Here is a 24,305-nt window from a genome sequence, read left to right as displayed (position 1 = left end):
AGACCCACACTAAATTAAAGCACAGAGATAACAGTCCTTCGCAGTAAAAATAAAAGCCATTTAGAAGAATGCCATACAAACCCAAGAACAAAATAATGCAAGTATGGTCAAATAAAGCCAGGCTCCTAAAGCCTAACAGGCTAGAAGCAGGCTTTGAGGGTCAGCTCTGGGTGGCAGCATCAGGTGGAGGAGGGGCTGGCTGGGGCACAAGAATGCCACACATGCAGAACTATGTGGCTAGGTGGCAGGCAGGAGTCTGGACCCCTGCTGCCTGGGCTGACTAGGCACAATTTACACCCGAGTCAGTGTTTACACATGCATTTCACCAGTTAATAACTCCACCGTTAGTATTTTCCCTAATTTACTGTGCCCTAATACCAGCGCACATGGAGACAGTGGGTGTATCTACATAAGATACTTACCGCAGGGTAGACTAATTAGCTACACAGTAAAAATCTCATGTCTACAGGTACAGCCCTATTAGGCCACAGGAATCTAATTAACTCCATGGCAGGGTAGTACTTGTTTACGTCTAACATAAGAGCAACCTACAGAGGACAACCTGAAACAACTCTCCAGGAGACTAGGAAGAGTTCAAAAAGGCAATGGTCAAACCAGGAGTCTATTCAGCACTGAGATTTAATGAGGATGACATCTTCTTGTCTTGCTGCTGAAGGAACGCAAGGGAAACAACTGAAGGACCAGACTGCTGCTTTGCCTTGCAACGTGCATGCTTTCATAACACCTGTAGATAAACCAAGTATGCTATGCAACATTAAAAAGTCTGCTGTGATTGACTGGGACTTCAGAACAAAGTGACCTCAGAGCAGTGGAGAGCACACAGGTATAAAGAAGGGTCAATCCCATGTGAAGCAATGCAACACAGGACACTGGTTGAAGGACTGTCAGAGGAAGAACAATTAGAAACAGTTCCACCCAAACCTTAAAGCAAGCAAACTCACTGCAAAGAAGTGACTCCTGTTCCATTGCACACTCTGACTCAGTAAGTGGATTTAAAAAATAATTAAATGTAAACTAACTACACTTACTTCAATGCAACATCTCTATGTGGACGCCTTAAATTTATTAATAGAATGAATCTAATCTAATTCACTTAATTATATTCTCTTTTTAAGAGGGTTTCTTCATACTTGTTGCATAAAATAAAGTTAGCTAGCATCTTCTTAGTATTAAAAACCTGCCCACTCATTTTTCCCCACTCTTCCTTGAAATCCTTAGTTCCCTGTTAACAGGTCCCCAAGCAAGGTTTTGTCATTTTCTCATCATGGCCCCCTATTTTCTAACAGGCTCTGTATAGTACAACCTGTATCTTATCTTCCATTAGAATTTCCTTCAGAACTATAGTCCATGACCCTCAGTGATATAATTGGTGTTAGGAATACCCAAGTGTACAGAACTGATGGCCTCGTGGTGTATTACCTATGTAAAGCACCAAAGACCCACTCATCTCCTGCATGCAACCCAAAGTCTAACCATTCCTACTCGAATTACAATTCCCATACTCTACCTTTTATGATGGGAATCATGTTATAGACCATTTTCTGTGATACATTATCATTGAAAGAGAAATTGTACTCAGACACCAAGGCAAAGCTTTATCATAAGAGTTTTAAAACAAGGCAATTGTGTTAAAAATAACAAATACAAGACAGTGCAAGCTTTTTGCCTAAAAATTATGCTGCCCACATTGATACCACTATTATCCCCAATTGTAATAAATACTTCCAAACAGTGGTACAGCTAATCATTTCTCAGTGTTTTTGTATAAGCACTCCCACAAACAAACCAAAGTTATTTACCACTGACAGTCTATTTGGACATAGCTGATCAACGCGAAAGACTGACATGCTAAATGGCACTACTATATACCATTATAGTGTCTGCATTACTTTTCTGATATTGAGAAATTCTCATAACTTTCCACATACAAGCAACGGCAATAACTTCTCACTGTATTATGCATCCTTATTAGGATTGAGAGGCCATTTCTCTTTAATTCATCTGAGAACTGCGATGAACTTTCATTCTCATTCTATACCTCTCACCACCCTGGAAAATGCCCTAAGTACCAAGCTATGGGCTGGGTTGGGGAGGCACTCACCTCCTGAAAGCTGGGTCAGCACGCAGAGAGAAAAAACAAAGGAGAAGTGACGGATTCAATGCACATCTCCTCCCTTAGTTTTTGGCTAGAACTCTGACGAGACTCTCAAGCAGCTCCAGAGACGCACAGAAAAGACAGAGCAAGAACCACTTACCCTCGTCTCTCCAAAACCAGAGGAACCTACCAAAAATTTAACAACCTTCAAAATAAAAACATGCACTCTTTGGTTTGCACAATGAAGCCTATGGGCATGTCTACATGAGACATTTACTGTGGAGTACACTAATTAGCTCTATAGTAAACATTGCAGCATCTGCACACACGGGTCTATTAGGCTGGAGTAAACTAATAAACTCTGCAGCAGGATGGAACTTTTGAGTTTTTTAATCCATAGCACCGTACGTATAGGTGCGGGACCTGGCTAGCTGGAGTATGAAGGTGCTTCAGCGGAGGGGCTGCCTGTAGGCTAGCCCCACACTGGAGCACCCTTGTGCCCTCCCCCCCTAGCTAGCCAGCCCCTCCACACCACGTGGAGCCAGGTCGGAGCAGCCCTGGGCTGGCAGGCTGGCCCTATGGGCCTGCTGCCAGCTGGAGCTGTTCCGACTTGGCTCAGTGTGTTGCAGCCCTAGGTGCACATGTAAACACAGTGCCTGAGAACAATCAACTCTGGTGCAATAAGCACTGGAGTTTATTCTGTCACATTAATATGCACATACAGATGCGCCCTATGTGTAGTTATTTTTTGCAATGCTTATGTTCTCTGCCGGAACTGTACCTAGAAATTACCTGCATAGCATCATTTACTAAACACACTGAATATGGTTCTAGAAAAGATTATATTCACAAAAAAGTTTAAAAGCTATTACAAGATCACATTTTGTATGTGGGATGGAAAGAGTGAATACACAGTTATTTTAGTTTACAACCCTGAATTGGGAAATACTGAAAATTACACTTCTTTTTACACATTGTATAAAATTGCAACTATTAGAACAATCCACACTGTGAACAATGTAGCAAGAAATCTCTTTTATATAATGTCTCACTGTTGTTTTAAATATTTACCCCAAAATCAGAGCTGATTTTAGGCCACTATTTCCTTCTGGCCATTGTGAACCAAGAGTTTCCAAAACCACATAAATGGGCAAAAGATAGGGAAAAAAACCCAGAGCAATTAGCTACATTATGATTTTATTTTAGCATGTGAACATTTTTATTACTAATTATTTTCTGTAACAGAGTATGGCCGTACAAATGCAGTACTTTAGGTTTTTACTTATTTACTCTCTATAAACAATTACCTTTAAAGCAATATACCTACATGCAAGACAAATGGCTATAAGAACAACTTTGTGTAGCTATAAGACATTTGAACTAATAAGCAGAAATTCTTACTTAAGGCCAAGTTTGGACTAGCTAAATGGAAGTCCAAGCACGATCTCATAATCTCACAAGCTAAGCATAGACAAAGAGTATCTGGGTTCTATCAATCACCAGGGATCTGGGTTTTCCGTTTCCCGTGGAAAGACAGAAAACCACGGATTTTCCCTATTTTACCAGAGAAACCCATGGATTTCCCCTTTTTGCAAAGAGCATTGCAGATGGCCGAGTTCCAGCCTGCAAGAGCAGATTGCAGAAGGGGCAGAAAACCCCCAACCCTGCCTGGAAGGGGAGGGGGAAGGGCAAGGCCTGAGGCTCTCCACCAGCTAATGCTCTTCTTGGGTTCACTGTCCGCTCCTGGAGCCCAAGGTAAGGGAGCCAGCCCTGCCCAAGCCCAGGCCCGCAGCAGGCAGGCAGCAGTGGGGGAACCAACCCATGCTATTTCTGCCGAAGCAGCTGCTGCCTTCTGCTGGGGGTTCCTGGCCCCATAGCCCTGGCAGCAAGGGGCCCTCCTTCAGCAGGGCTGGGGAACAGGGGCTGTGGGAGAGGCAAGGGGAACAAGCAGCACTGGGGTGGGGCTTTTAATTGTAATCACGGATTTGGGGGTATCAGAGAATTTGCAATATTTTATGAGAGAAAACCAGGATCCCTGGTCATCAGTAGAATTGTGGATTCAGCGGATGCTATAAACACTCCTTTAGGTCATCACAACTGCACCCTGAATTCATGTGGTTTTATTGGGACACAATACTTCTCACTTCTTATCCAAGACTACTACATAATATAATTAAACCTTATGAAACATTGTAACTGTTTAATACCAGTAATCATTTTTGGATCACCTGGAAAACCATATTTAATAATTATGCAAGCAAGAACAATTTTCTTGACAGAGAAATTAAAGGATCTTCCCACATAATGACCTTGCCCTATATCATTTTCACTCCTTCTAAATATAGCAGCAAGGTAGCTGGGAAGGAAGTTTATTATTTTAGTGCCAATGAATTATGGAAATAATCAAGTGCTTAAGTTGCACTAAAAGCAAAAATCACCTTGTTAAATTGCATGAATGCAAACATTATAAAACTGTATGACAGAAGGGTGGTCCTAGTATTTGTGCTTAAAGGCAAGGGCGGTGACTCAAAAAGGGACACAAATTTCTTCATTATTATTATTTTCTGTTTCTCTTTTATAGCACCTTAGCCTGCTACTTGTCCCACTGAGCATACTTGAGTGACAGAAGTCTATGATTTATACTTCACGTGTTCTACTCTGACTGATGCCTCAAACTACTGGGAAATATTACTACATAATCATGTCAGAAGTTTAATTTTGTGTTTTCTTGATAATGGCTCAGCATAAATTTGGCACCATTACTTAGCCCTACAGCTTAAAAAATGCAGTATGTTTGACTCCTGCCTAGATGTTTGAGGTATCAGTAAAATCAGAAACCACATCAATGAAGTAAGAAATGGTAAACTGAGTCGTTCCTAAAGGATCCGTACAACCGATAAACAATTTTCCATCTGTGAAGATCAACATATTACCTACTTCTGCTGACAATGCTGTTATATCTTTCGCTGAGCTTGGAAAGGGGAAAACTTGAAAGGAGTAGTAGAACTCTATTACATTAAATAATACATAAACTCACTGAACTACATTAAACGGGGAAAACCAACAAGTCTTTTTATCTCATTTGAATAGGAGGTGAACACCTTGGAGATACGTCAACCATAATATTTTTCCCAAATGAAAAAATAGGTTTTCCAAATGCTGCATCACCATGCTAAATAGGGGCTTCTGGCTTCTAAAGACTTTTTTCATGATGTACAAAGTGGAACAAAGGGTAAATATATGAGCAGAAATGAAAGAACGCTTTATACCAACATCTCTGTAACCATAATAGAATGCAAGTTAGTTAGTACTTTTCAAAATCCCATAACTGTTCTTCCTGTAAAGAAAAAAAAAATTCTTCAAAGATTGGCTACATTCAGAAGGCCTCTGGCTCCATCTACCGGACAGCTAGCATCACAACTCTTGCTGCAAAGAAAACCTAGATTTAGGCAAAACCAATTACAGCCATAGACAAATTAAATACTCTTTTTCTTATATTCAAGATTTTAAACTTCCTGTTGTTCTTAACTCTCAACATATCATAACTAAAAGTTCACAAATATAAACAGTGTTAGTATTTATTTTATTCCTGACCACATTCAGATGTGGATCTATACCTTTTAGATCGTTTTTATTTTTCCTTCATCAAAAAAGGAGTGAAAACTAACAGAGCAATTCTTCTGTTGCAAAGAACTCAGAAAGACCACGTCGGATCAGGATATTTTTGACATTATGGATTCCTAGTTGAAAACTTTAGAATTAGGTTGTGAATCATGTTGACATATAGCAGCACAAAAATTGGGAGCAGTGGCACCCTGGTTAAAAATCCACTTTCTACACACAAAGTTGCAACAGTCAAACCCAATACGCAATTCTAAACTCATTTACTTAACCTAGTGAACCTTTGTGCATAGATTCTTATATCACAATATACAACTAATTTAAGTTAATAAGAAAGAACATCTTCACAGAAGGGAGCAATGGTTTATATAAACTGGCTTTTATTCCAATTAGGTGTAACTTTTTGTTCTGTTAACAAGTCCTTACTGATACCTTAACTTGAATGATCTATTCAGAACGTAAGCTCCACATGGACAAAACTGATTTAATCTTTCCAGTCAGATCTCCACTCAACGTACCATAATTAATAACGACCCATTTTCCCCAGAGGTGTTTTTTTGACTAGCTCCCTTTCTTCTTCCCCATCCAAGCCGTGACCAAATATATAAGTTCTTCAGGAATGTTTCAAAGGTTTGCCTCTCTCTTCTGAGAGCCAAACTGCTTGTTCACACTTCATATATGTCCTACTTGGAATACAGTAACATCTCATTCTTCAGGCCCCCACTGAATTAGAAAGTCAGTACTAAAAAGTCACCCTCTATTACTGTTACTGCTTTAACTCTCGCTCGCTCGCTCACTCTTACACTTTAAACCATTCACACCATATGAAGTTAAAAAATCATGGACCTTGTTTTCAAATTGTGTCATACTTTATTATTCTGGAGTTTCTCCCTCAGTCTTCATTCCACCATGATGCCAGTCAAATATTGCCTTTGTTCTCATCATCTCCCTCTGTCAGCTTCCAGGTATCCCCAGTACAAGAACAGCTTTCCACAACCTATTTCTTAACCTGTCTTATTCAAATCTTTCCTAAAAATTACTGCTGTATTGTTGCCTGCAGGAAGTTTTTAAAAAGTTCACATTAATGTTAACCCTGGGAACTAGCTTGCCTCTCACAAATGTAATTTTATTGTATATTTACACTGTAAACTTTGAAAAGAAGGTATAAGATAAACCACTATATAACAGAAAAAACTGTACAGCGTCCCCCTATATTCCCCAGGATGGCATATCAGGTTTGTCTACTCCTCTTCCAAGCCTCATCTATTCAATACAAAGTAACTGAGTAATGCCAAGACTCAAAAGTTCCCACTGAGGGTCTTGGTCCCATGTGAAATATTCTGAACCTCTTCAAAACTCAGGGTCTGCCAGACCTCTTCAGGCAGACCTACTGTGGCCTCCTCAGTACCACACTGCTATGTAATTGCCTGCCGACTGTGGTGGTAGGATTTATTAGCCTTCTGAAAATTATATTTGAAGCTTCACAGTTGTTCTAAACCAAGGCTGTCCAACTTCTGGCATGTGGAGGCCCCCAAGGCCCTAACCCCAGGGGCAGAGGTAGGAAGAATAAGCTAGAAGACTGAGCAGGAACCTGGTGGTCCCAACCACAGAAACAGCAGGAGCAATGGGAAGGACTGGCAGCTGGGCAGAATTAACTGCTCACAGGTCACACGCCAGATGGATACTCTGCTGTAAACCAACAGACTTCACAGCTCTCAGAAGCAGTACTGATAGAAGGGTTCTCACCATAGGTACAAACAAAAACTATTCAGTCATTTATTAGCTTTGAGAAAAGTTTTTAAAACTAGAAAAAACTGCTAAGACAAAGGCTTTGCACTGTTAAATTTAAGAGGATATTCCATTTATTTAAAAAATAAAATAAATCAGAGAAACCTAGTCCTTTGATATAAGCCTTAATACTACCCCACTCACGTATATGCCAGATTCTTTCGTTGTTATTTAAAAGCTTTATTGTATTGTTATAGAACACACAAAAATAAGACACATGAAAACATGCCACAGTCCATGATGAGCCAAGAACTCCTCCTCATTGTACAACATTCAAAAGCAAAATAAGGGGGGAAAAATCAGCTTGCACTGAATTTCACTCAGTATTAAGTAAAATACTAAGCTACTACTTAGTATCTTTAGAACTTATAGATCAAAAGAGTAAAATTGATCTGAGAGTTTATATGCAGTAATTTACTTTGAGTACAGATGGATTGTAAAGGCATGGATTAGCAGTGCTGCCTGTTATTTGGTGTATTTTGCACTTTTGGATATTTATAGGTAGGTAATTAATTATATATACAGATGAATATAATCAGTTAATACTTCTGATTCAAAATATAGACAGACAGCAAGCTTAACACTGGTTTTAGTTCATTATTTTTAGTTTAAAGATTTGGGGGGATTTTTTAGAAAGTAAGTAATTCTAATGCTGACAAAAGGATATGCAAAAAGAATGTGTAGTTAGCCAACAGTATCATTAATAGGAACCTACTTAAATTGCAGAAGTTCACAGTGACTCCTTTAGATTTCACTCTTTTTGCTATGTGCCCTCACCCAATGCTGACTGTTCAAGAGGCCCCGGTAGCCCTGCCACTCACTGCTGATCAGCCAGGAGGTAAAACTTGCAGTTTTAAATATGCTGTGGTTTTTGCCTCCCACCACTGACTGGCCAAGGGTCTCCAGTGATTGCTACTGATTGGCCAGGGAGGCAAAAACTGTGGTGTTTGGCTGAGGGGGCCCTGGTGGCCTTGCTGATTGGCCAGGGGGCAATCAGAGCAGCACACTTCCACCATGATTTAGGTAGGTCTCTAGTCATGATTAGAACACTCAGCAAAAGAGTGAAAGTTTGTTTTTAGACAGGTCTTATTTGAAAGTGATCCTTTAGGAGGGATTTAGTGTCAAAATGGTAACAATAAAACACGTATTAAAACCTCTGAAGTTATTCCATCCTCTTCATTACCCAGTTAGTATCTTTTAGACAGCAAGCTCTTGAGGGCACAAGCACAAACTACCTTTATTAACAGTGTGTTGGTGTTCAATAATAATTAAAGTCTTGCATAATATGTTTCATTCCTTTAAGCTTGTGATGAATATAATTTTTACATTTCTCCAAGCCATGTGTGTACCAGTTGTGGGACATTAGAAAATAGGACATTTCCTTTATATTTGCTGGACTGTGCAAAAGAAAGATTCTTGAATTTCTCCAAATTAAAGTCACCGCAAAAAAACTGTGAGAAAGCTAGAACAGCACTTAAAACTCATGAAGCAAAGTAAATTACATCCACCCTGCACAGCACATGCATTAAAGCATACTATCATTCTAAAGATGCTGTGCTGAAATATAACTTTTCTTCAGAAACCTGTTTCACTAATACGCAAAGGATTTTACCCCATGAGCAACACAATGACATTTTTAAACCTTTGGGTTTTACACATTGTGATCGATAACCCTTTTAATAAATTCCAAAAACCTAAGCCTCGCTGGAATTTAAGATTCTCTCTCCATAACTTCTGTAAATTGAGCGACACCAAAGTTGCAAATCCTAATTTATATATTACAGTGATTACCTCCTCGTGGAGGGGCTGGGCAGTGCAAGTGTGGGATCAGCCAGGCAGAGCCAAGTCTCAGCTTACACTTATCTCCTCACAACCTAGAAAGATACTGTGACACCCTGCTTGAGAATAACTAGCCTACAGTTTATAGCGGCCTCTTTTGAAGCTATTACACTAAGGAAGTAGATAGAATAAGTGTTTCTATTATAATGGTAAAAAGGATGAGAAGGTGGCATGTGGAGGCCCCCAAGCCCCGCCCCCCCCCCCGACTCCAGGGGCAGAGGTAGGAAGAGCTAGAAGATTTTCACAACTTAAATCAATGGAGAAATATAAATTTTAAGAACAAGTTTCTTACTTTAAAGGGATTGATGATTGTTCTGGGAATGGTTCTTTTTTTGTGGATGGCAAACAAGAACTAGTTACATATTATTCTACTAAGTTATTTCACTAATAACCAAAATATAGTCTGCTTCTAAAAGTTGTTTGTCTGAATGCGGCAAAATAGCAACAATGGAAGCACCTTTACCCTATCCTTCCAAAGTTACCAGAAACTCCCAACTGACTATTCTAGAGCAGCAGCTGGCTATTTATGGCCAGCGGGCCAGATCCAGCCTGCAGAGCAAAGCAGTAGCATTTGGTGGTGGAAGAACTTTTACCTGTGCCGTACTGTGCCACATTCCATCCCACAGCTAGGCAGCCAGGTGTTCTGCCTACACAGTGCACCATGGCTGGGTGGCAGAGAAGCAGCAGCAGCTAGGTCCTACCTTTGGCACACCTCCAACTTGGCCTGGGTTACTCTGGCACACAGAGAGAAATCACTGGTGACCTCAGCTCTAGAGCTAAGGTGTTTCAGCAATTAATACATCAGTTATTTTCCCATCTGCTGGAACTACCAGACACCTATTAATAACATGGTGTAGTGGTGGGTTTGGTGGACTGAATGTATGCTTAAGATGAAAAGGAATAGGAACCAATTTATTTTGTAATGGCCAACAAAAAGCCATCAAATGGTGAAAACTGACGAAGTGCTGTTCAGTATTACAAAGGCAGCCTTAATGGGATTTATTTTTAAACAGATGTGAATGCAGAAGCCTCCACTGGATACTGCCTACTAATTAAAAACAGAAAAACACCAAAATATTCCTTTACTAATTCATTTATTAACTTACACCAATGGAGATTAAAATAACTTCAGTACCTCCTATTCTCAGCCAAAACTGCACCTTCATCCTTGAGCTGCTTGCTTTTCTCCACGCAGTCCCCCACGAGAACATCCTTCCTCTTCTTAGCTTTATGGGCACTGTTACCATCTTCCTTGTCAGCTAGATCCTCCTCCTCATCAGCAGCTTCAGCTTCAAACTGCTGGGAAGTGGCCTTTGAAACCTTCTCACCAATCTTCCTTTTCCACCCAAAGGAAGCCATGCTGGAAGACTGAAGGGGGACATTTTTAAACCAATGACATATTTTGGTCTCAAAAGATGCAGAGAAACACTCTGTAACGCTTTCATCTGGATTCAGGCAGCATCACCTGACCAGCTGCTACCAAATATGACGGATGAACTATACGATACTGGGGGCAGCCTGACCGTGGGAAGGGCAAGAGGCAGAGGCAGTTGTCTGAAGCAAATGAACGGTTCAGAAGAGCGGCTCAACAGACACGGATTAAAGGGCCGAGGACCACCTACAAGCCGGTGGGAAGTGCCCAGCGAACGGCAGACATGCCATAGTGGAGGCTTCCTGGAGCCCCTATGGGTGCGCGGCCCGACTCCAAGCACTGCTCCCTGCCTCGAAAGCAGGTGCCCGACCCCTCCGGCCCGGGGGTGCGCCGGCCGGATGGGGCCCGATGCGGAGGTTGCTGGGGCGAGAGGGCCCGGGGGAGCGGGAACTGTGCGGCCTGCTCCGGCCGCAGGAAAGAGCCAGGCCCAGAGCGGCGCTAACGCGCAGAGGCCTTTACCTGACCCGCTTCACCGCCTGTTTTCCTTCCGCCACCTCCGGAGATGCGACCTTTGAACGCAGAAGCGGAAGCAGCCTCGTCCGAGACGAAGCGGAAGTAGCTCCTCCCGCCAGATGAGGAGCAGAAGGAAAGGGCGCCCCGGCCTTCAGCTCCCAGCATGCCGCGCGGCTCTCGCCATGGCGCCGCAGGGGCTCCTGGAAGGTGTAGTCCTCTGGGCCCGCAGTGCCCCTGCGGCCCGGCCCGCGGCGGGGGCTGGTCTGGTTGGAGCTAGCCCAGGGCCCCCGCCCGCCGTGCCCTTTTCCTCCCGCCGCGGTCGCATGAGGTGGTGCCAGGGGTGCGCTAGTTATCAACCCTTGTACGGTCAGTAACAGGGGAAGTGTTCAAGACGCACCAGGGATGTAGGTAGGAGCCGTCTTGGCTTGAGACCAAGAGAAACACAAAACTGAACCGAGACTTCTAGAGCCTTGCATTTCTTTTAGTCTCGGATCAACACTGCTACCAAAGACGTCCCTGATGCGTGGAAGATACCGAATTTTAGCCCATTTTGGATTTTAAACTTCATTGGTGAACAACAAAGATTTCTACACCTGCCTGCACTTGACACCACCAGGGAAGGAATCCTGCCTTCTCTGCCTATTAAAGAGCAACTTACAAAGACACTCTACTCTGGAGGACGCAATGGAGCGGACTTCCACTTTTGGCTTCTTCTGTGCAAAAATTAAGTTTATTTCCTACCTCTGTATAGGGACTTCTTACCATCCTTAATTTTCCCTAAACCTGATGAAGGGCATGTGAGCCAGAAAGCTTGCAGGAAAAGATTGGGGGAATGGCATAGCTGATCTAGTAAGAGATCTCTGAACCAAGAGGTCTAGAGTTTTGCATTTCAAGATGTACCAAGTATCCTGGTGGTAACCAGAGGCAGAAAGAATCAGAATGCATGGTAGAGGCGATATCTTTTATTAGACCAACTAGATTTTTGCCAAAAAAATGAAATAAAAATAAATAATAATCTTTAATTGCAAGCTCTTGGGCACAAGCACCTTTCAGGCATAGCAGAAATGATTGTAAAAGTTCTTTTCTACCCAGAACTTTTACAATCTTTTCTGCTATGCCTGAAGGGTGCTTGTGCCCAAAAGCCTGCAATTAAATAAAATCTTTTGCAAAAATCTAGTTGGTCTAATAAAGGATATTACCTCTATCACAAGCTCCAATTCCAAAATGTACCATAATCTTTGAAACAGCCCATTGATGCAGCATATGCAAAACTCAAGTCACTCTCAGAGAGTCCTAACTGATTTGGAGGTTTGCTGTCAGCACTCTTACAACTACTTGCCTCAAAATAAAGAAATGTTTCAGCTTTGACCCAGCTCTCATTCATGCACTGGCAACTTATAGTGATCAATGTAAATAAGACTTATCTGCATATTTTTTCAGTGTATAGTTTTTTTTCAGCAAATATAATTTTGAACTTCCAATACAGTAACTTCATATTTAAAGATCTGACAACACTGACGAGGCAGCACTCAGCTGTAGGGACTGGATCCAGTCCATGTTACTGCATGCACAGTAACAGCATGTTTAAATCCTTAAGCAATGCTGATGGGGATGCTTCTCCAACACACTTGATCAAAAAGTCAGAGAGTTAAGAAGTAGTGCATTAGGGTTTGCTTTCAAAGACTCACCCAAAATAGCCTTGGAACCACCAAATAATGGGCAGAAGCACTGCAGCTGTTAGAACAGGGGACTCCTGTTAAATAAATAAAAATCAAGGCACGGTTCTAGAGATCACTGGGCTACAAGGTGAACATTTACTTGCGCTGCAATAAAATTATTTATCGCCAGTGTAAAGACAAAAAATTCAATGAAATCTGTGCACTCAGTGTAACATGGTAAGGACACTGGTCAAAAGGGCCTATAATGTAATGCACCTATATTTAGGACCCAAGAACATGGTAAGAGAAAGAAGAGTCCTTTTAGTAATGGAAAGTAGTTTAATCTGATTTAGAATAAGAGCCAAATGTAAGTGAACTAGCTATTACTAAACCAGGAAATAAAAGAACCAGAAGAGATGCATTAGAAAAACTGCAATGTCTACGAAATCTATGAAACCACCAGTTAATCAGTTATCAGCATGCAATACCTCTGCTAGAGGATGTGGGCTTTGTTTCCTCTGGACTTGATGCTGCAGTTCTTGAAAGTAAGACATTTCTGAGGGTTTGGAAAGTGCTTTAAGATTATACAGCATGATATAGTACATCAGTTTGCAGTTTTTTAATTCACCCCAATGTTTATCATTCAAGAGCAAACAGTACAGCTTCCACCTCAAGAACCACATTTCCCAACATTAACTAAAAGAGCTGTTCTAGGAAATACAAATACATGGCAAAATTAATTTCAATACAGATTTTTTTTTTTTAAGTAAAAAAATATATAACGTTCTCTACATTTACATGCTCAGTAATATTTGAAAAAATTCTTCTCCTGACAAGCTGTTAGTATAGTTTGAAGGCAAGACCTTCAACCTCAAAACTTTTTATGAAAAAAGTTATACAGTTGATCTTATTCTTGATTAGATAATTAAGACATTCTTTTCTAATTTGTCCTTTGCAATGTATGCAATTACAAAGTGCAATTGGAATTCATTACACAGGCCTCACGAAAACTTACCTCATTTACTGCCTAGTACTGCTGGATGGAGCAATATAGTGCAAACAGGCTCATCAAAAAGTAGCTCTCCACACTACAAAGTCTAATGATTCTCACTCAGATTATGGGCTGTTGCTCATTAGCCACTGGCAGAGTACTCCCAGGTTGTCCATAAATCACTCCTGCCACAGCCTGGCTGTAATCCATTCCAGAATTCTTTTCTGGTGTTTCTAGAAACCAACTACACAGGACACTTTTCTGAGCACCAAGCATTATTATTGCTGGGGAGTCTCATAATTGGCTCGTATTTCCATTGTATAAATTCAAATGAACATTTGAAAGTAACACAGTGAACTTGAAGTGATATCAGAACATCAGTAAATGCATAGGAGTGAACTAAACTTCAAAGCAACATGGAAAATTCAGAGCAGCATCCTAACGTTCTGCAGCCAAGGAAAGAATAATTTACAAGCAGATAGGTAATTAAGTAAATGTAAAGTACAGTTGTTTCAGGAATCAGATTTCAAAGCAAGGACAAGGGGTGTTAGAGGACCTCAAACTTGAAGAACTACCCCACTCTAGAGCATATGAAAAAATATCAGGAACATTATTAATCTCCATCTCTCACCTTCACTGTTCTTTTTACCAAACTAGCTCAATTTGTATCTTGCTGTAGTATAGCATAATTGCGACCCTAATCCGTGATGCCATTAAAATACCTCTGCCACCACCCTACAGCAGCTCTCTACAAGTCTATTAACCCACTCTAAGCCATTAGCCAATTATGTAAGCAACAAGACAGTGTTAAAGATTTATTATCCAACTGTATGGGGAGGGGTGGTGGAAAGCTCTCAGCAATAGTACTGCTACCTGTACCCATCTTCATCTACTCTCTCCATACTGTAGTGTACCCAAAGCAGTACTAAACCCATCAAATCATCCCCCACTACAGAGGTCGAGTACCAATTTATCTGAAAAACAGTAACTGGGCAACATAGTTTTAAAGTTGCTAACCACACCATGTGCAGATTTTCTTCACAGGCTGGCCACTATGTTAAGTGTATCACAAATTATTCCTTTGGCCTTATATTATTAACCTAGAACAACTCGAGTGCCATGTGTGGTAGAATACTGCAATTCAAACCCAGCACAGTACAAATCCTTAATATCTAAGGGCTGCAACCTTAATGAACCACTCCCAGTAGGTAATGGAGAGGGATGGCAAGGCAGAGAACAGGTCCTCAGCTTTGTTACAATATTCTTGACATTAAAGAAAATGTTGTTGTCTCAGTCTGTCAATGTTCATCGCATATGGAAATTAAGGTTGCATCTACACTGAGCTACTTTAAGTACCAGAAGGAACCAAGCCACAGAAGTACAGCACTCTGCATGAATTAGTTTATATCTAGAGTTAACTTCAAGAAGCAAGAAGAGCTACTTAAACAGTCTTAGGACAACCAATAGGCAAAAACTGGCTATAAACTACAATAAAATTTAGGCTGGAAACCAGAAGACTGCTTCTAAGCAATAGAGCAACAAGGTTCTGCAATTGCCTTGCAATCAGAAGAGTGGGGCTTGAACAATTTATACCCCCCCAAAAAAGGGATACACATGACTGTCTGCAATACTAAAAACTGCACTGTTGGATCCAGAAAGTCCCTTCCAATCTTAAGTTTTTGCTTTCACATTTTTACAGACTACACTTATAAACTGGGCCTATTTAATAAAAATTGATCACCCTACTCACAGCACAGGAATAGTTAGAGGCAGTGATTAATCATTAGCACTGAATAATCAGGACTAAAAATCATTTGGTCTCAAGCCACGTTTTACAGCAGTATAAAGTTATGGTAGTGTCAGCCAACTGCTGAGCTTCTGAAGTTAGTGGCATTTATAAAAACAAGTTTAGCATTTAAAAGGTACACTTGAAATCTACATGTACTACCAAAAAGTGTACAATGGGATTTATGGGTCACCCACCTTCCTGCTTTTCTACTACCTCCATCTATATTTTAGCTATATTTCTGGATTTGAAATAAATTTAGTAATCCGCTTTAGGTTAGCATATGAAGTTTATATACAGACACAAGACAAGTAGCATGCACACAATTTTGAAACAAGGTTGAGTATTTTATATTTAGTAACACATCTTCATCTTTTGAAAGTTAAAAAGTCATACATACAATTATAACAAGCATTTTTCCATTCAGTATTGCCAAAAATTGCAATAGGAAGTAGGCACATCTTTTTGTGAGAGAAGAAAGCATCCATTTCTTACACAGTAGTAATTAACTGACAAAATAAAATTTCAAAGTCTGTATTCAAACACTTGTCATGACATGTGAAAGTTAGCTTGATATATTGCACCACCAAGATGGATTTATACCCCTTACTAATGAAGTTACACTGCACATGGACAGTCAGATGTAGCCATGTCTTATGAACAGTTACAATACAAATGCAGGATCCTTCAAGGGACTCCAGCTGGAGCAAGCTTGGGAAAGAAATAATAAGCACTTGACCAGTTTAATATTCTCTTTGCTATTATGGAAAATGTTGGAGTACTCTCCCGTTCAAAGCTCCTCTTCATTTTGCAGTGAATTTTTTTTCACAACCTATTGGCAGATACTAGCAAACGTTTCAAAAACTTCATTTTGACTTCACTGCAAGATCACTAAGATCTAAACTGTGTGTGGTTATGCAGATGAATGAAATTTTGCTAGAAACAAATTAGTTACAGTCCCATTTCTCCCACCCCAGCCAGTATAAAAACTGCACTTGAGAAAACTTTTGGCCATCAAAACTGATTTATCGTTCCAATAAAGTTTACTTTATTTAAAACTATGTATACAGTATATTTCTGCCAGGAACTTATATTAACCTTCAGATACCAAGACAAAGTAAAAACATGGTTGCCTTAAAGCTTAAGAGGGCTGAAGTATAAAAATGTAAAGGCAATTTGCACCCTGATCCCTTAACATGTGTGTTCAGCACTACAAAATATTTGCAATCAGGAGTCTATATTTTTTAGAAAGTTTAATTTTAATATATTTTCAAGAGATATTTTAACTGATCCCAAATAGATTTCAAAAGATGAAATACTGTAATAAAAAAAGAAACTGTGCGTTTGTAACTGCATAAGTGCAATGTTTAACAATTTGAAAATAAAAAAACAAACAAAACAGCGTAACAAAAAGGGATCACAATAAGTTACTGAAGAAGTGCATCACAACCAATACTTTTTTTTTTCTTTTTTTTTAAAACAAAAAGGCCTTTAAGAAGTAGGTTTAGCTATTGGTCCCCCCTCCCATCCTAACATCTGTTACAAAAATCTCAGCTGTAGAAATGCTTCATTTTAACACTAAAGTAAAATCTTCCATTTTGGGATGAAGACCTTGTAATGCAGGATTACAACACTGTGTGACACTATCTTGAAGACAGGAAAACAGAAGTTGTACCTACTTATTGGACAGACCACAGAACTCCCAGATTCATAATGCAAATTTAGCAGATCCTAGACTTAAAACAGGTGCATGGTTTCTTCCAAGTCAGTATATATTAGCAACACTTAAGAGATCTGCTTCTGGCCAAGATTGTATCATACTTATTTAGCAGTTCACAGTAGGCAAAACCCTAGATCCACTGAAGTCACTGACAAAGCTACCATAAGCTTCAGTTGAGTCAATATTTTTTTCTTTGACCGTAGTGGTATTTAAAAAAGAAATCTTTTGGGGACTGAAGATCTTGTGGATTTCATTTTTACAATTCTGAAATGAAAGATTAAACAATTTTCTGGAATACACAAATACTGTTTTACACTTAAAATTGTCATAGCTAGATTATGGAGAAAAAGCAGTAAGTACTTCCAACTGCAGATGAGACATGCTTAAAAAATGCTTCCATTATGTGCATATGTTGATTGCCCTAACTTGAGTCAATTTTTTTCTGAAACACTGCTCAAGTTTAGAAGCACTAGCTCGTTTGTTAGTGCCCACTACAATCATGCCTATATTTTTGACATGAGAATCTTATTTGAATATTAGCAATCAAGTCTATATACTTTTATCTGCATGAATCAGATGTGTTTCAGTTTAAATAGGACTTAACTGCACTGTCAACTTTAGGATCTCTTAATTAAAATGTCAAGATGTGCTATAAAAAGTTACTTGGGCATCCTGGTCTAGATAAAACAGCTTCAACAGCAAAGTGAGAGCTATACAATATAATGCTAACTCACCAATTTTATAAAGAACTAGGTCTAGGAAGTATTAAACACTGATCATTTGAACTCAGTGCAAAATTCTGAAAAAGCATATGCTAACCCGTGGTGCATGATCTTCACCGCGTACACAGCTCTAATAAACAAAATCCCTCTGTCTGTAACAGCACTTATGGAGCTGTTGCACCGCTGCTACACTTAAGTGTACTAGTTAATCTGCACAGATCATAAACTCACTGGAAAGTCATCTCCTGTGGAACTGTTCTACAGCATGAACTAGCTGAGAAGTCATCCCCCTTCCTTGCCTGCTAACTGCATGAGGAGAGCACTTTGTTCTACTGACCTTATGCAGCCCATATTACTTCACCCAGTGCTTACATAGTATTTAAATCCTTAAGAAATGCCAAATGGTTGGATTCTCCAACACGCTTAATCAAAAACTGACAGTTATAAAAAAGTAGTATGTTATAATTTGCTTTAAAATGTTCACCCAGAACGGCCTATTTACTGCCAAATAAGTTAGATGAATACCACAGCAGTTTAAACGTTACTGCTCTTAAAATAACTGAACAGTTCATACTGATAAAAATTGAGGCACAGTTATAGATTGTGACCAGCAAGTCACTTTGATAGGTCATAGGGCTAAGAGGTGAACATTTACTTACACTGCAAAAAAATTATGTATCACCAGCATAAAGACAAAAAAAAAAAAATCTGCATGGTTCAATAAAGTTCTATGAATTCTAGTGTGCACTCAATGTAAAATGTTAAGGACTCTGCCAAAAGGGCCTATAATTTATTGTACCTGTATTTACTACTGGACAGTGAACAATCATAATTCACTTCAGCTTTAGTGTGTTGCAGGTCTAACCGCCCATAATCATGTTTCAGTTCCTGTGCAAATCGCATTATGTGGCTAGGTTTTTCAGCGCCTTAATTTAACTTGATTATAATTGGAAGCATTTGACTATGATTTAGGCATGCTTATTGCTGTAAAAGAAATAAGCCAATCTTTAAAATTATTGTGCAAGTATTTTAATAAGATTTGCACACATCTCAAAAAATTCTATTGTATGACTTCCTGGTCTTGGAGTCAAGTCAGATGTAGAAGAGTCAAGTGAAGAGGTCACTGATGAGGTACTGGACATATCTACAGACTTTCCTTGTGCATCAACATCTGTAGATCTATAGTTGCTCACTGAGCCTGATCTCTGTGGAGTTGTAGTCCCAGACTTTGTTTCAGTAATTTCATCTAAAAAGAAAAACACCTAGATGAAAAACTTTACAATGGCGAATTGGTCATTAAAAAATATCCCATGAAACCCAAAGGTCCATCCAAGAGTCCCTGCAAGGTAATCCTGATTTCTACCATTATTTATACAATATACTTAAGTATACTTAGCACTTCTAAATATGCATGCGTTAACAGGATTAAGAATTTGGTATTTGACTAACCCAGGCAGAACCATCCTCCAGGGTAATCGGAGATAGCTGAAGAAACAGAAGGTATTACCTTTAACCATGTTCAAATGACATTTATTTCACAGTCAGAACACTGCACGGTTAGTTCAACAAGGTAGCAGAAAGTATAAGAGTAACAGGGTACTTGAAGGCAGACTCTCTCAAAGGTTGGGGCTACCTTAGTTTTGCAGTCTTGCTTCTATCCCTGGTCTTATGATTAGCCATTCTAGTGTAACCCCACCTTACACTCCAAACATTTTTATATATTTCTTGCACAAACCCCATTCCCAACCTTCACACACATATACTCTGTACTAGTCAGACAGAGAGCACCCCTCTTCCAAAGCCAAGTTATTGCAGTTAGTCTCCCTTTGCAGCATCATTCCCACTCCCCTAAAATTTAAATCAACTCTTATTCTCTCTCTGGTCCCAAAAAACTCATAACTAGCATAGCAAAATGGAAACTACCTCCAAGACTGATGACCACAAATCAGGGAGCTCAACTCATGAATATGTATAGCTAAAACATTAACCTAAACACAGCTAACTTAAGATACCAGCTGAAGACCTGAATGTACCACTCTGTATGAGCTTAGCCAATGTAAAGAACTCAGCTGTAACTAAATAAGTGCCCGTATAGTCTATTAGTATTTTGAGGAGTTTTAGTAACAGAACACAGAACTACAACATACATCTGTGAGCTGCAGAGTCAGTTTACATGCTTAACTCTGTCAGGCTGCATCTTCCCTAGAAAGAGCATCAGAACTCACAGTGGAGGTGATATTTTTTTATTAGACCAATTAGGGTTAGCCCTAGTTACACACTTTAGTTAAAATCCTAGGAGGCGGCAAAGCAGTGTGCAGTTTTCACAAGTTGCCAGGTAAAAGGTTAAAATCAGACTCCCTGCCCCCCTCCCCCACAAATCTCTCTCTACATGTTAACTCATATGAAGACATGGCCTCAAGTTTCTAATCTACTGCCATTTAAACTACATTTCAGATTGATGCTTATATTCAAAAAGGCAGAAATTGGGCACTAGGTTTCTCAGTACTTTTACGGTACTTCATATTTATTCATTCAATTTCATTTATTTACTTATTTAGTTATGCACTTCTCCTCTCCTCACATACCATCAATACTACGGAAATCCAGTAAGTATGTCCTACTGTCCACTTGGTATAGCTGTAGACTCATTTTGGAATACGTGCTAGTCACTGGATTCTTCCTTCGAACCCGTAAGTAGTATGGATTTACAACCTAGTTATAAAATGCAAATAAAAGTTAATTTCCATTGTAATTTTAAAGACTAAGTGATAAAAATGTATGCAGCATTTTACTGTCTTAATGGATCAACCAAGTTATTTAGGCCTTCTTTCAAGTTTAGCTGGGCTGACAAAATCCTTGCTGACAAACTTCCATCATCTTCCTGAACATTGGTTAAACCAGGGGCGTCAAACTCACCCCATGCCCCGGGCTGGATCTGGACCGCAAAAAAGCAGTGGCTGTAGCAGCAGTGGCTAGATGGGACAAATAGTTGCGGGACAAGTAGGAACAAGGCAAGCAGGGCTGTCAGCACAACCTTCGCTCATCCCCTTGCCAGCAATGATCATCTCCAACAGTACCCCCAGCCATACCTCCAAATTCTCTGACCCACCAGCAGGTCAGATGGAATAGGTTCAAGGGCCAGATGTTTGACATCCTTGAACTAAGGCAACAAGAAGCACTGCCAAAAGAACTACGTATACAAGGGGGATTTTGCCAATACACATTTGTCAGCTGGGCTATTTGTGTATGTCAAGCCATAAGTTTAAGAAATTAAACAACTGTTCACTAGGGCACCCTTGGGGAAGACCAGGACCACTGGATATAAACTCCTGTAAGGCTGCTTCAAGCTTAATACCAGGAAAAACTCCTTCAGTCAGGGTGTCCAGACTGTGGAATAAACTCCCTCCAGAGGTGGTGCAGTCACCTACCCTGGAGGTTTTTAAGAGGAGACTGCACAGTCACCTCGCTGGGGTCAAGTGACCCCAGTTGTTCTTTCTGCCTAGAGCAAGGGGGCTGGACCCAATGATCTGTGAGGTCCCTTCCAGCCCCTAACAATCTATGAATCTTATGAAAATGATCCATCAGAAACCCCTTCCCACCCCTCACCTTCCATTCATAATCCAGCTGTTTAATTGCACGACAAACTTCTGCCATGATGTCATTTGGTCGACTTTGGCTCCGAATTCCCAAGTGCCACTTCGCTCTTCTTACGCCCTGGTGTTTTGATTTTTGTGGATTTAGCTCATCAAGTGTATGGCGAGGACGGGGTGTTTCAGCTACTAGAAATGGCACTCTTTCCGGATGAGGACGAGACAAATGATGATCATCGAGAAAAGAATCTGGTGGGCTTGTAGCCAAGTAGAAGTCTTTGGCCTCATTCATTATTCTTCTGTTATCTATAATGAGGTGATAAGCAACCGCTAAAGGGTCCTGGTGATTTCGGCTATATAGACAACTTAACACCTCCTCTTCTGCACATTCAAACTTCTCACACACCTCTTTTAAGGCTTCATCATCAATCATGGTGGAGCTGTATGATGGGTCTTCAGGAAATAGGTACTTGGGAAGCTCCTGCTTAAACCACTCATGCTCCCTAGATACAAAAAAAATATATATATACAGATTTTAAATAAAAACAGACATCTCATTTGAAGGGGTCCCCAGCTGATCCAGACTAAAAACCTGGGACAAGAGAGGAAGAGCACAGCACAGCACTTTAGCCACACAGCCCTTTTAAGTTGCACTGCTATTCCTCTGCCAGAAAGTGGCCAGGGACAGGCACACAGCCTGACAGTCTTGTTCCTGGGATGACTGAGGATAACTTGAATGAGCTGTGACTAACTTAGACACACACAACACTGTCCGAAGATAAGAAGTGTTATACATTCTCTCCCTACCATACTTCAGACACATACACAAAAAGCAAGGCAACAGACTTCATAGAATCCTTGGGGGGAAAAAAGTCTTTCCCCTCAAAAATGCAATATCCTTTTATATGCAAAGCTGTACAGATTTAAACCAATGTTTTCACTAAAAAAAAATTCCCACAAACAAATAGGGGGCTTTGTTATTAGTATGAAATCTAATACTAATATATTGGAATTAAGTATTTTTAGGTTTCTGCAAAACAAAAAACAAGTTGCAAATGTCAGAATAACATGGTAGGCATGCTATTATACTTACCTGAATCCAAGACAAGGTTTCACCCCTTCTCCCCCAATCACAATGTGGGAGGCAGGGGGGAAAAAAAAGCGCTCTCATATTCGAGCAACTGGCTGAGGCAAGCAGCAGCTCAGCTCCAGCACCAAAGCCAGAGCTGCAGACTCTGCAGCTCCTCTGTGCTGTCCTGCTGGGCAGTCCAGAGGCGGCAGTGACAGCAGTGGAGCCACAGGGAAGCCCAGCGCGTGCTGTACAGCTGCTGTAGGAAGCGCTGGGCAGCAGTGAGGTGGAGGGGCTGCTTTTACCCCACACCAAGCACACTTCTGCCCCACCAGCACTGCTGTTGCTGCAGATGTTCAGCGTGAGCAACCAAGTCTGCAACAGGCACGGAGTGGGGTGGGGCTGCATGCGGGTCCCTACCAGCACCACAAGGATGGGACAAGGGCAGCAGTAGCTGGAAGAAGCTGTCGCTGGCTGGGCTGCCTAGGAAGGCAGTCCAGCTGCAGAGCTGCCCCAACCCCACTGTGTGTCCAAGGGGTGGCAGGACACGTCACAGTGGGATGGTGTCTGGGCCAGGTGGGACTGGAGGACCTGCTGCAGGCGAGACAAAGTCCCTCTGTGGGCTGGATTTGGCCCGTGGGCCCTATTTTGCCCACCCCTGTGCTAGATGAAGAACAATTTAGCAAGTGATATAGCATGACATTGACAGGGAAGAAAAAACACCCCAAAAAACATTTTCCCAAAATGACTGCAATTTGTAGTTAATTGTACAACTATGATTATAATACACATTCATCAGAAAAGCTACCTTCCAGGAACATAAAAAGGTGAAATACCCAACTAACACACAGCCATACCAGGAAGAAGGCAGAGCAAGAGTAGGTCTTAAGTGTAAGTCCATTTACACCAATAAAAATGCACCTCTGTTAGTATAGACTATTATTTCACTCACAGGAGGTAGTATTGTTATACCAATCCAAGGTGCAGCTTTATCAGGCCAGGTGTACACCATAAAGTTATGCTGGCTAGGAGCATGAAAAGATGACACCCCTAATCTTTGCAAGCAAAACTTTGGTACAGATGCAGTTAAGTCAAAAGAAAATGGCTTCTTTTGCTTTAGTCTGTCATTGAGGAAAAAGCTGTAATGATGTTAACAGAGGAAAAAAAAATACTATTCTGTGGGCATATGCTGAATCACCACTCAAGGGTACCAACACAGTAATGACAGCAGAGGCTCTTTAATCCTGATAAGTCCTCAGGATATCTACATCTGCACTATGTTATAGGCAGATGTGGGAAAGTGTTTCAAGTGAAGAAAAGGCGCAAGACAGAAAAGAAAACATAGGTTCCTTTGAATAATTTAAAATTTATCTAGCCAGTTGTGCCACACAAGGAAAGGATGCTGGGCCTGTGATTAAGGCATCAGCTTTGGCATAAGATCTAGTTCCCACCATTAGAGATTTCTGACATCTTCATCACACCACTTAAATCGATTTAACTTACAGATCAGCCAAGTATGC

At 40.6% G+C, this 24,305-nt stretch overlaps 2 protein-coding genes across 5 annotated transcripts in view; both read right to left on the bottom strand.

The window, feature by feature from the left end:
* Positions 1 to 11,371, bottom strand: part of TTC33 (tetratricopeptide repeat domain 33) — an 87,159-nt gene extending 75,788 nt beyond the window's left edge. The window contains exons 1-2 of the mRNA XM_006277873.4: positions 11,256 to 11,371; positions 10,500 to 10,732 (exon numbers count right to left, since the gene is read on the bottom strand). Of these exons, the coding sequence (XP_006277935.1) occupies positions 10,500 to 10,723 (224 nt within the window). The 5' untranslated portion in view covers positions 10,724 to 10,732; positions 11,256 to 11,371. The remainder of the gene's footprint in view (positions 1 to 10,499; positions 10,733 to 11,255) is intronic.
* Positions 11,372 to 15,954: 4,583 nt separating this feature from the next.
* The window catches only part of PRKAA1 (protein kinase AMP-activated catalytic subunit alpha 1), a 31,125-nt gene continuing 22,774 nt past the window's right edge, over positions 15,955 to 24,305 (bottom strand). For all 4 annotated transcript variants that reach the window (XM_006277874.4, XM_019496022.2, XM_059725209.1 and 1 more), the window contains 3 exons: positions 21,733 to 22,219; positions 20,712 to 20,838; positions 15,955 to 19,372 (listed from right to left, as the gene is read on the bottom strand). In XM_006277874.4, the coding sequence (XP_006277936.1) occupies positions 19,140 to 19,372; positions 20,712 to 20,838; positions 21,733 to 22,219 (847 nt within the window). In that variant the 3' untranslated portion in view covers positions 15,955 to 19,139. The remainder of the gene's footprint in view (positions 19,373 to 20,711; positions 20,839 to 21,732; positions 22,220 to 24,305) is intronic.

Source organism: Alligator mississippiensis, chromosome 3, assembly GCF_030867095.1.
Source record: "Alligator mississippiensis isolate rAllMis1 chromosome 3, rAllMis1, whole genome shotgun sequence".
Taxonomy (NCBI): Eukaryota; Metazoa; Chordata; order Crocodylia; family Alligatoridae; genus Alligator; species Alligator mississippiensis.
This window is presented reverse-complemented; position numbering and strand designations above follow the sequence as displayed.